This window comes from Sander vitreus, chromosome 7 (assembly GCF_031162955.1).
Source record: "Sander vitreus isolate 19-12246 chromosome 7, sanVit1, whole genome shotgun sequence".
NCBI classification, from domain to species: Eukaryota; Metazoa; Chordata; class Actinopteri; order Perciformes; family Percidae; genus Sander; species Sander vitreus.
Window position 1 is genome coordinate 27,227,831 of NC_135861.1, and position 12,884 is coordinate 27,240,714.

The window sequence follows — 12,884 nt, forward strand, 5'->3', positions numbered from 1 at the left end:
TTGGGTCCACTATTCCCTGCACATCATCACAGCACGAGGTTTGAGACAAAGCGAGAAAAGATGCTTCGTTTTACCTTTCAACACTCCCATTTATTACTTGACGTCTGCATGTATAATGTATAGACCACTGTGAATTAATGCAACCTTTATATGTAATACAGAAGGAAAAAAAAACTTGATTCGATACTTTTTATTCCTCTGTAGTAGGAAGAGTCAGTGATGAGCTACATCAATGCAAAGCTTATCCTGTCTTTTGTCTCACTGGCTTAAAAACTTAAAAGGGACCTTCTTTAATCTTCAAAGAAAGTTGCTAGGATTTAAAACCTAGGGCACTTTTTTTTCTTTTTCTTTTTTACATTTCTACTATCTTTTCTCTTTTTATCTGGCATTGAGACTTGTGGAGCTGATTGACATTCTGTGACAGATAATTAATGCATAAGGATTCATAGGAAAAAAAGAGAATAGTTGGGGTGGGGGGTTCAGGGATTTAGCCAGGCTACAAGGATTTGGTGGTGCCCTGGACCCCTGGCACTGCCTTGAGATCCTGTCATCTTTTTTTGTGGGAGGCAGCAGTGACACCTAGGGTGTTTCTCAATCTCAAGAATAGAATAGGAGGGGAGAACGTTCTTGCTGGTTGTTCTTGGAAGAATGAACCCGCAAGTTCACAAGCACAGAAACCGCTGTTAACAGTTTGAGACGATGCGTTCTTCCTGTTATTGCTCAACACCCCCAGCACAGAGGCTACCTGCAGGCCTCCAAAATAACAGCTAGAAATAAAAACCACAACAATATAAATGTATTAAAACAATCTCCGGACAAGAAAACCTCATAATGCTACAACTATTGCCACTTTATGTACAACTGTTCATTTATCATACCGACTGAAACTCAACTTCTAATAAATCAGAAAACAAATACACCAAAAAAATATGAATTAAATACTAAATCTAATGTATAGCCTATGGCATAATTTAAACAAGTCTCCCGTGTGTGTGTGTGTGTGTGTGTGTGTGTGTGTGTGCGTGCTTGTGGAGTTTAACTCCAAAAAGGCAGTTAACCACAGGTTCCCGTTAATCTTATGATGGACGTGTTGTGATATTTAAACAAACGATCAGTCAACAGCGAAATAAAAGCCTCTTATTTACGAGACCGGTCTGAGAGATCTCCAGTTTACAGCGGGGTCTCCGAGCGGGGTCTCCGAGCGGGGTCTCCGAGCGTGACCGTCCGAGCGACGAGCTAGCGGCCCCGGCAGGCGCAAGCTGGCTGCCGCATCACTTCATGGAGCTCCTCAACTCCGAAAACTTTAACGATTTACACAAGACTGCCTATATTCGAAATCTAAACCGTTCATTTCTCGCCTAAAACGTTCTCAGAAGTGAATTTAGTGATGAATAAGATGGCAAAAATGATTAAAACGTTTTTGGGCTGTCTATGTACCGGAAACCCAACCATCATTGAATGCCGAAATGAATGTTGGGATACGGGCGATGCCAAGTTCATACAAGTTACCAACCAACGCATCCTCAGTAAAATGGGCGTGTCAAGAACATTTCCGGGAATCTTAACTGTTCTTGGTGAAATGCGAACTTGTGTATTGGGACAGTACTTTGGCAACACGAGATGACGTTTCACAGGGACACAAGAACACAAGTCAATAGAAGAACACAGATTGAGAAACGCCCCTAATGAAGCCTCGCTGTGTGTGGAGCAAGAAGGAAGTCACGCTTCTCTCACTCTGAAATGCCATTTGGGAGGCTGTAATGAGCACAGGCTTCATGCTGTAGTGGCTGTTTGGGCTCCTCGCGTGGCCACTGTGGCACAAAGCACTGTGATAAGCCACTGGCTTATGCTGGCATGAGCACAGTGGACAAGGGACATATGCTGAGCTACTCAAGCCAGACTGCAACGTGTCGCATGCAGTGGTGGAAGACCAAGCGTCAGTATTCGACCAGTTGGTGATGACAACGGGTTTGTACAAACAAACAAATTGTAAAGAGCTTTTTCTCTTCTCGCAGTCTTCCTCAAGATAACGAGGCTAATGTATATGTTTCACATGTGAACACCCATCACAGTCTTCCAGCATCATCCATATTTACAAAATCAATATCTGGTTTTATCTCACTAAATGAGGCCGACAGTAGAAATCTAAATGGAACTCACTGGTAGTAGTTTTTAAATCTTCGATGTTGACTCTCTAAAGTGGCCTCAAATGTACAGAATTGGTAGATCCTAGAACATATGTACTGTCAGTGCTTTAACAGCCGTCATAATCTTATTAAGATTGTACTGCTTTATATCCTGCAACTAAATAGCTAATGGAGCACTGAGGTTTTATACTGTAAAGTGTTTTATTTTCAGACTCGTTCTGCTGACTGGCTTTTACTTCATGGTCCATGAGCTCGGTCTGAACTTGGAAAAACTGCTTTTAACTTTAGCGCACACCGACCCTTGGAACAAATGACAGCACTTTCTTAAAAAACATCAACTCAATTGTGCCGTTCGGACAATTTAGATATCTGGCTTTAAACCTGCAGACTTCTGCTTGTAACTGCTTTACATAGTTGCATTTTCTTTTGCATCCCTATTATGCTAATGTATTTATCAAATCATTTTCCAATTCTATTTCTATACTTCTTATGATTGTACTTTCTGTGTTGTCGTTCTGTATTTGTCTTTGTAATCTGACCCGACGACATTGTAAATGAGGGTCGCCCCCTCAATGATCTCCCGCGGGTAAATAAAGGTTGAATGAATGAATGAATGAATGAATGAATGAATGAATGAATAGTATGTATTATTGACACAGCAAATCTTTGGGCAGATTCCCTCAGCAACATGAATGAATGAAGGCTTCATTTTCAATTTATTTTTGAATAATTTCAAACTGCTTCATTGCACATAAAAAGCAATCATAGTGATGCTTTTTAAAAATGACTATTCCTCCATGCAAAATGCCAGAAATGAGAGCTTTGGAAATGCCAACTGAGAGTTACACAGATAATAAATGATATCTGGAGCAGTGATAGATGGCACAATTTAAAAAAAAAAAAAAAAAAAAAATATATATATATATATTTTATTTTAACTCCAGAGAATTGCAGCTGCTCTTTCATTTATGCCGGTTTGACCTCGACGTCCATTTTAAAATCACTCGGGTATTAAAACAAAATCGTTCCGTCCTAGTAATTTATTCCTTTATTTTAAGAGGAGCAGCGGAACGGACTCAGGTGGAGAAGGTGAAGAGAGAATGGAGGAAAAGGTTAGCAGCACTCTTACACACCTTCATCTGTCAGATAACCGGGGTCTGACTGTAATCAGAATCACTGAAAATAAAAGACACGCTTAAAGGTGAATTAGTTTAATAAAAACGTGTTTAGTTGTTCATTATCAAAAATCTGTGTTTCCCGTTCACAAACTTGTCATTTTTCAGGAATATTTACCACCACCATCAATTCCAAGTATTCCTTTTGGCTTGAAATTTTACATTTGCGTTCGCATGAACTGGGGTAGACCCTCCATATTCTTGCGCCATCTTGAAATACGTTAGCCGGTAAGGGACATACAGGACGTACTGCTCCTCCTTTCCTGTTTTCGCCGTCACATGATAAACTCACAGGTGCTGCTAATGCTGCTAATGGGTATCGTCACTTCCCGGCCCCGGCAAGTTTGAAGAAGGAAACATGGAGGACCACACGCATTCAAAATCCAAATTTCAGGAACAGGAGTCTTCTTCTTCTTCGCCCAGAAAAAGAAAAAGGATATCGAAAAGAGCAAGAGACCGGCTTTTTGAAGCGTGAAGGCTACCGTAGCTGTAATACATACTTTGAACTGCGTGGTGCGAGAGAGTTGATTGCGATATATGATCTCAACGCTAGATGGGAGAAATTCCAACACATTGGACATTTAAGTCAATACCTCATATATTCAGTCTCAAAACTAATTTTCGTTCATTCCACTCGATTCCAATGCTGGTTCTTTTGTACAGGCCCTGAAGTCTTGAAGCATATTTCACTCATGGTAGATAATGTTAGCCTTCCGTATCAACGTCTACTCAGGGTTACGCTAAGCCTATTGGGTGCTTTTACTAAATATGTTGGGAATTAAGTGGAAAATTGTAAAGGGGCTTTTTTAAAAAGGCAGCAAATTGCACATAAGGAGTTGCATTATTACATAAAGGTGGACGATAAGTCAGACTAAAGTGTCTGTTATTTCTCTTCTTCTCCAGTGGGATCCTATAATACTGTAACGCTTCTGTAACATGTTTATATTATTATTCACATTTAATACATTTAATACATTCACTTCCATCTATATATGGCTAAAATGTTGGAGTCTGCCTCCATGACATGTGTTTGCTACATGCTCCTGTATCCTGAAACAAAGTATGTGTGCCATCCATGTACAGGGTTCAAAATAAGGGTTGCCCGATGGCCCGGGGCAAGTGAAACGCAACGTCGGACAAGTGTATAAATCAACCCACTTGGCTGTTCGGGCATCATCGCGTCATAAATGATGTGGTTGTTTTCTTGCCCCCCCCACCTCGATGGAGAATGCTTGTTGAATGATTTGATTTGAATGTGCCGTTGGCCAATCAAGAATTGAGTTTGCGCTTGGCACTTTGGACGTTTTCCTCTCCAATCTTTTAAGGATTTTTTAACGTTTTTGTTTACATTTATGACGCATTTCGATGGGTTTTTTTCACGCTTTTTCCGACTTGTTTTTTAATGCTCATAATGTTTTCTTTTTTGCAACGCTTGTGATGTGTTTTTTTTCTCGAAGTTTGACATTTTTTTTCGATGTTTTTTTTTTTTTTTTAACGTTTTACACTCCTTTTTTAGGCTTCCTTTTATGTTTTTTTTTTTCCGGGAAAAAAAAAGCACAATTTGTATAAGGGCCAGTAAAAATATACTTCGGGCAAGTACAAATTTGTTTTCACTTGTCCGATCGGACAAGTGAAAAGAAAAACTAAACGTTGACCCCTGCATGTACCAAGCCTGTGAAAAAATTCAATACAAAAAAAATTGAATTCCAAAAAAAGAAAGAAAAGATAAACAAGACAGGAAAATGCAGGCAAGTCAAAACTAAGTGGGATGGTACGAGTAGAGCGAGAGCAGACTGAGGTGCACGAGGCTGTAGTGTAGAGGCTATACTCACAGGGAATGGTGCGCAGGTACAGGTTGTCCCTGATCACCTGCTGGAGCTTGTGGTCCAGGGAGCCCTTCTGAAACTGCAGGCTGAGGTAGTGACGCAAATCAGTGTTCAACACCTTACCTAGAAAAAGGAAAAGACAGATCTGGGTCAGTCAGTCCGACACTTAAATCACATAGGAGGAGCATCCGCATGGCGCTCATTTCCAAAACACCCCGCTCTGGTGACTTTATTTAGAGACAATCAAAAAGACATTCTGAAATGTAATATTCATAACGAGCTACAGCACACTCCTCCGATGGACAACGATACGAGCCACGGATCAAACGCTCCTTGTCCGGAAAGCAATGACTCGTACCTGAGAGGAATAGGCGCTAGGGCTGCGCCATATGAGGAAAATATGCAATAACGTTGTTGAATATGGCGATAACAATATTACTTGGGATAAATAAACAGATATTAAAGTGTACTCAGTTTTTCTCAGCATTTGGTATTCTTCCAAAAATACAACAAATTGCGTGTTGAATTTAAAACAAACGAAATGAAATCATTTCCAGCATTCTTTTACTGAACAGATGGAACATTGAGATTATTATATGAATATAAAAGGTGGCCGTAAAAATAGAATATATTACATTTTAATGTGCAGTTTTCTGCTGATATTTTCTTTCAACTAGCACAAGAAACCACATGTCTCAGCCTTTCGCGGTGTGTTTATTTCGGCGGTTGATATCGCAATGACAATTAAAAAAAAAAAAAAACATATATACAGTGGTGTGAAAAAGTGTTTGCCCCCTTCCTCATTTCCTGTTCCTTTGCATGTTTGTCACACTTAAGTGTTTCGAACATCAAACCAATTTAAACAATAGTCAAGGACAACACAAGTAAACACAAAATGCAATTTGTAAATGAAGGTGTTAATTATTAAAAGGTGAAAAAAAATCCAAACCATCATGGCCCTGTGTGAAAAAGTGATTGCCCCCCTAAACCTAATAACTGGTTGGGCCACCCTTAGCAGCAACAACTGCAACCAAGCGCTTTGCGATAACGTGCAATGAGGCTTTTACAGCGTCCCTGGAGGAATTTTGGCCCACTCATCTTTGCAGAATTGTCCTAATTCAGTTACATTAGAGGGTTTTCGAGCATGAACGGCCTTTTTAAGGTCATACCACAACATCTCAATAGGATTCAGGTCAGGACTTTGGCTAGGCCACTCCAAAGTCTTCATTTAGTTTTTCTTCAGCCATTCGGTGGTGGACTTGCTGGTGTGTTTAGGATCATTGTCCTGCTGCAGAACCCAAGTTCGTTTCAGCTTGAGTACACGAACAGATGGTCGGACATTCTCCTTCAGGATCTCTTGGTAGACAGCAGAATTCATAGTTCCTTTTATCACGGCAAGTCTTCCAGGTCCTGAAGCAGCAAAACAGCCCCCAGACCATCACACTACCACCACCATATTTTACAGTTGGTATAATGTTCTTTTTATGAAATGCAGTGTTCCTTCTACGCCAGATATACTTAGACACACACCTTCCAAAGAGTTCCACTTTTGTCTCATCGGTCCACAGAATGTTGTCCCAAAAGTCTTGGGGATCATCAAGATGTGTTCTGGAGAAATTGAGACAAGCTTTGATGTTCTTTTTGCTCAGCAGTGGTTTTCTCCTTGGAACTCTGCCATGCAGGCCATTTTTTGCCCAGTCTTTTTCCTGATGGTGGAGGCATGAACGCTGACCTTAACTGAGGCAAGTGAGGCCTGCAGTTCTTTGGACGTTGTTGTGGGGTCTTTTGTGACCTCTTGATGAGTCGTCGCTGCGCTCTTGGGGTAATTTTGGGCGGCCGGCCACTCCTGGGAAGGTTCACCACTGTTCCATGTCTTCGCCATTTGTGGATAATGGCTCTCACTGTGGTTCGCTGGATTCCCAAAGCTTTGGAAATGGCTTTATAACCCTTTCCAGACTGATAGATCTCAATTACTTTCTTTCTCAATTGTTCCTGAATTTCTTTGGGTCTCGGCATGATGTGTAGCTTTTAAGGATCTTCTGGTGGACCTTACTGTGTCAAGCAGCTCCTATTTAAGTGATGCCTTGATTGTGAACAGGTGTGGCAATAATCAGGCCTGGGTGTGGCTAGAGAAATTGAACTCAGGTGTGGACAACCACAGTTATAGTATGTTTTAACAAGGGGGGCAATCACTTTTTTCACACAGGGCCATGATGGTTTGGATTTTTTTTTCTCCTTTAATAATAAACACCTTCATTTACAAATTGCATTTTGTGTTTACTTGTGTTGTCCTTGACTTTTGTTTAAATTGGTTTGATGTTCAAACACTTAAGTGTGACAAACATGCAAAGGAACAGGAAATGAGGAAGGGGGCAAACACTTTTTTCACACCACTGTATATATATATATATATATATATATATATATATATTGTGCAGCCCTAATAGGCGCTGAGTGGACAAGATATAAATTAAAGCTGCCATATGTGATGAAACGTCAATTAATTGGGCTCTCTTAATAAAATCCAGATGCATGCATGGTAAAAAAAAAGAAGAAGCAGAAAGACAAAATAAGGACTGTTGCATCTCGGGAACCACAGCATTTCAAGGTAAAAGTCTGAGGAAGGCAAGGCGCTGCACAGTCATCTTCAAGATAAAGGGACATTTAGCGTTCTCCTTTGAGCGGCAGAAAGTCAGAGAGAAGTAACGGAGAGATCAAGAGAGACAGAAGAAGCAGAGAGTAGAATTCCCTTGTGTTTGCCAGAGCAGCGCTCTTCCTCTGTGTGGACTCCAGCTGTGCGTGGGGCAGGAAAGGGACGCGCAGATGGGCCTTAAATATGGCTTCGGTTAGGCTACACCGCGGGCATCAGTGGCTGCCACTGGGTCCTCAAAGCTGTCGAGCAATTAACCTCAGGCAGATGATTTTAGGGGGTGAACTGCTATGTGTGTCCACTATCTACAGCAAACAGTTACGTTAATACAGTTGTTCTGACAGTTATCGCAGCAACATGCAACGACATCTGTAAGGTGACTGATAAAAATCTAATCCCATGTCCCACGTTTACTTCATGCCGTCTCAAACACATATCTACAAGGCCAGAATGTGGCCAGAAGGTTTTCTGCTGCATTATTTCGTCAACCTGACTGAAATCAATTCGATCAGGGAGTCTAACTTAACTGTTCACATTAAGTGATCCGATAAGATGTGCATGTACATGGCTTAAAGCATTTTTTATTTTTTTTTTAAGATTATTTTTGGGGCATTTTAGGTCTTTATTTCCGACTGGACAGCTTAGACCTGAAAGGGGAGAGAGAGGGTGGGGGGGGGACATGCAGCAAAGGGCCGCAGGTCGGAGCCGAAGCCGCGGCCGCTGCATCGAGGACTAAGCCTCTCTACGCGGGCGCGTGCTCTTCCAGGTGAGCTACCCAGGCGCACAGGGCTTAAAGTAAAGTATTTAATTAGAATATAACTTTTTGGATTCGCGCAAAAGCGGTACTGCACGCTGTGAAGCATCTAATCTGTCGTAAGTATAATAAAAGAAGACGGGGGTTTTTTTTCCCCCTCAACTTCATTGGTCCGGTAGATTCCGGCTTTGTTTATATTTTCAAACACTTGTGTGAACAACTCATTTCAAGCCTTTCGACCATCGAGGCATTTCTTTTTTTATCTTTTAAGGTCTCACACAAAAAAAAGTTGTGTCAGCCACAGACCAGGGCAACGTTCAGCCCGACAAAACGTAGCCAAACCGTTTATTTAAACTGAAACGGGGGGGGGGGGTTGGTCCGTTGTTGAAGACCCTGCTGTGTGCGCATGTGCACTGCCTTTTTATTACCACAAGTTTACATTCACGTCGCTACTGATTGGTTATCACCTGTGACACATCCACCAAAATGAGAGAAAACATACCTCAAAGCCTGTTGCACACCGCTCCTTGGGAGTAAAACGATGCACGTCGTTTTGAGATTGAACGTGCCCCTGTTTCTGCCATGTTTCTGTCCTTCCCGGAAGCAACGTCACATAATGTTACCCCCAAGTGGGGCAAACATGTGCAGAAAGTGTTGAAATTAATCAAATAATCGTGGACATGGACGATGCTGCATCGATAATCGGCCGGGCCATAATCGATTATGTTTACAATTTAATGTATGCCTAACAAACTTTCTGTTGACATATTCTGTTATGTTTTGCACATTCAGGAAGTGCCATGTGCTCAGCGCTGTAGTTTTATGTATCTATTTAGTGTTAGAGCACTGCAGAATGGTTGGTTTTTGAAGCTTGAAAAGCTATGAATTAAATATATGATATGGCTTTAATGGTAAAAATGTATTTGACGCATCGTGATGCATCGAGATATCGAATCGCTGACGTGATAATCGTAATCAAATGGAATCGGGAGATCAGTGAAGATTTACACCTCTAGCAGAAAGAATATATTTATCAAGATATTGCATGTGTATTAGCCGCCAATATTTCCCTATTGAACAGATTAGCCGGATTGGGCCAACCTTATCCAATTAAGGTGGTTACATGAGGCATTTTTACTCTGATAAGGCTATTATTCTGATTATTAGTAGAATATTAGGGTCCATGCAAACGTAACTAATATCTGCCAGATTCTCTGACGCAGTAGTTCAGATCCCGTATATGAGAAAATGTCAGGAGAATCAAGCAGAAGCCAGGCTGTGAGATCGGCATTACGCCGCTGTGAGACACATCAGTCAGTAAGAGAATATACCTCTCTCCCAGCAAGACACCTACAGTACAGAGATGATTAATACATGCCTTTCCCATGCTGCTGTTGGCTAATCTGCTGATGGATATTTTATCAGACTACACAGTTTGGAGTCAGTGTTCCAGACACTACACACACACACACACACACACACACACACACACACACACACGATCCCGTCTTTCAAACGAGTGGCAGGGTTCAAACTATTTTTATTTAAGCATTTGCAGAAAGAAACGGAATAAAACATAATCATACTGCCTGGTAACAAAGAGAAATATTCCCAGAGTAAAAGCAGAAGACTATTATAAAGTGAGGAGCATCCCACACATTCCAGAATTCTACTCTGAAACTTGAACAGTATTTTTTATGATACCCATTTTCAGCAGGAAGTATTGCAGGATGGGCTTGGCTGCTGGGGAATAAAAAGCTCTCTCTTGCCAAATTCAATTCAAATATTTTAAATTAAATGAAGTTCTGCTATTCATCCCCAAAGTGGATAAACTACCACTACTACTACTGGGACTGCAGATCAGCAGCAATATGTAGCCTGGATGAGGCGGTTGATTGTCCCCCTTTAGCATCTCCCAAAAGTGGTGTTGAAAAAATAATATTTTCATTAAAAGCACAAGCTAAGTGATTATGGAATTCAGAGGCTTTCGCGTGTGCCTGCTGCTTCACTTAAGTTGTTAACAGTCCAGTAACTGCAGCATGGCAGAGGTGCGAGTGAGGGCCAGGGCCAAGGGAAGCATGGCCCTCCATTATGTAACTCTGTAGACTTTTTACTGGCACAATGAATGTGAGGAATTTGGGTCAAGGAAACAAAAGGGTCTGGCTACGCTTTGCAACTGGAAAGCCACAAGCCTGCGGTCCATGTTCCCAGAAGCTATGAGACATGAAAAACCCCAAAAACACACACACACACACACACACACACAAACAATATATAACCCGTTCCCTCCCCTCCCGGGTCAGGCCTGTTCCCATGTTAAAGGGAATGGGAGTGACCATGCCTTCACCAGGGCTTTCATGCTTGGATTTGCCTTCCTGGATCCATTTTCACACACTGCCTTGAAAGTAGAGATGGTCCGATACCATTTTTTGCTTCCCGATTCCAATACCTGAACTTGCGTATCGGCCGATACCGAGTACCGATCCGATACCAGTGTGTCATATATTTTATTATGTTTTAAGAACTGTCCTAAACTACTATCCCTGTATGGATGTGATATGATTTCTATCTTTGTTATCGGTCTGGCTCAGGTTAAACTCTTTGTGAAACATGAATGCCACAGAACTTTCTTTTATTCTGCAGTTTGACAGTCAGTTATAACGGAAAAAGAACATAAATAAACTACTTTAACGTAGATTTTCTTTAGGGCTTTATTACGTGGTATCGGATCGGTGCATAAACTCCAGTACTTCCCAATACCGATACCAGCGTTTTAGGCAGTATCGGAGCCGGAACATCTCTACTTGAAAGATCAGCTGGTTTCAGTATGGACAATGGATTGAGCTAATTGTTACCACAGGATTCCTGCAACACACACACACACACACACACACACACACACACACGCACACGCACACACACACAAACACATGCAAATCACCTCCCTGCCCAAAGCAAACTCTCACTCAAGTGCTTCTAACAGGGTTGTCTTTGTGGCCCGCCTGTCAGGTTGTGTTAGCGTGCCACATCATATATCCAGAGAGAGACGGGGGAGAGAAAGAAAGGGAGGGAGCAGCAACTCTCAGCTTCCCGCTACGTTACAAGGCAGCGCATCACTGGCCTGCCAGGCTGGTTGTACGAGGCATGCGGGACACAATGGAAGCCTTTGTGCCTTGTCATCTGGCTATTAGACACTCTCTCATGGTGGGGGACAGTTGGTGGTGAAAAGAGGGGGCTGCAGTTCAAGGATGGCGAATCACTATAAACAGAGGGAGCGAGGGAGGGCAGGGTGGAGGGAGAGAGAGAGAAAGAGAGGGTGATGCATGGGAACACACGTGGAAACTCACCCCGCCTCTCTCTCCTCCTGCCCTGACCTTCCATCATTATTCTATCCCTCCATGACTGTGCGTCTTTGCCTCGCTCGCTGGGAAGACTCATCAGCCCTGGCAGATCCCGACGGGGCTCCTCACACCTAGGTTGGAGATCATTTTCTGAATAGCTGTCAGCCTTCCCTGCCTTTTCCCGTTTTCTTTCTGCCACTGCTAGCCACCTGACCTTTTGCTTTCTTTCATTTCACAAGCCTTTGCTTTCAAGTGATGTGTGCATCCACCTGTCGCTGCCTCCACCGCAGACCCTCTCTGCCTGTCTTCTACCCAGTAAATCTGTCTCGATAAAAGCAAATAGCAACCAAGCTCTAGCTCGGGCTATTAGCTTGCAGTATTTACACATATGTGTAAAAAAAGGAAGAGGAGAGGAAAAGAGACAAGATGTCTTAGTTACTGTAGATCCAAAATAAAAGATTTATGTAAGAATCTAAGTAGAGAGTGAACAGTACTAACAAAAACCCCACTGTCTCGCTCTATCACGCATACTGTACATCCACAGAAACTAAAAGAAAGCACATGCTGCTGCCCATCATCCTTTCCCCACTTAGATTTCGGGATCTGCCATGGGAAAGTGCTACTCTCAGCTTACCTCACCATCTGTCATTTTCTGTAACTGATGTCCAAACCATTGAAGCGCTTTGCAAAAAGTATTTCATTGAGAGACAATTTATATTTCAGCCGAAAGAGGAGCTTCAGTCCTTCTGCTTTCATAAAGCAGGTTTTTCAACATGGTCCACCGTTTTTGACTAAACTTTTCTGATGTAATGCACACAGTCAAAGGAGCTTATGTTTTTTTTCTTCTTTTGCCATATTTACAGCAAACTTGTTCTTGGGCAGAGCAGTGCTTGGAGCCTAATGCTAACATCAGCATTCTAACATGCTCACAATGACCATGCTAGCATGCTTATGTTTGGGTATTTGCTTATAAACCAAAGTTTTGGTCTAC

At 42.0% G+C, this 12,884-nt stretch overlaps 1 protein-coding gene across 3 annotated transcripts in view; it reads right to left on the reverse strand.

Moving 5' to 3' along the window:
• The window catches only part of magi3a (membrane associated guanylate kinase, WW and PDZ domain containing 3a), a 183,422-nt gene that overhangs the window by 70,065 nt on the left and 100,473 nt on the right, over window positions 1–12,884 (reverse strand). For all 3 annotated transcript variants that reach the window (XM_078255739.1, XM_078255738.1, XM_078255740.1), the window contains exon 2: window positions 5,155–5,271. In XM_078255739.1, coding sequence (XP_078111865.1) covers window positions 5,155–5,271 — 117 coding nt within the window. The remainder of the gene's footprint in view (window positions 1–5,154; window positions 5,272–12,884) is intronic.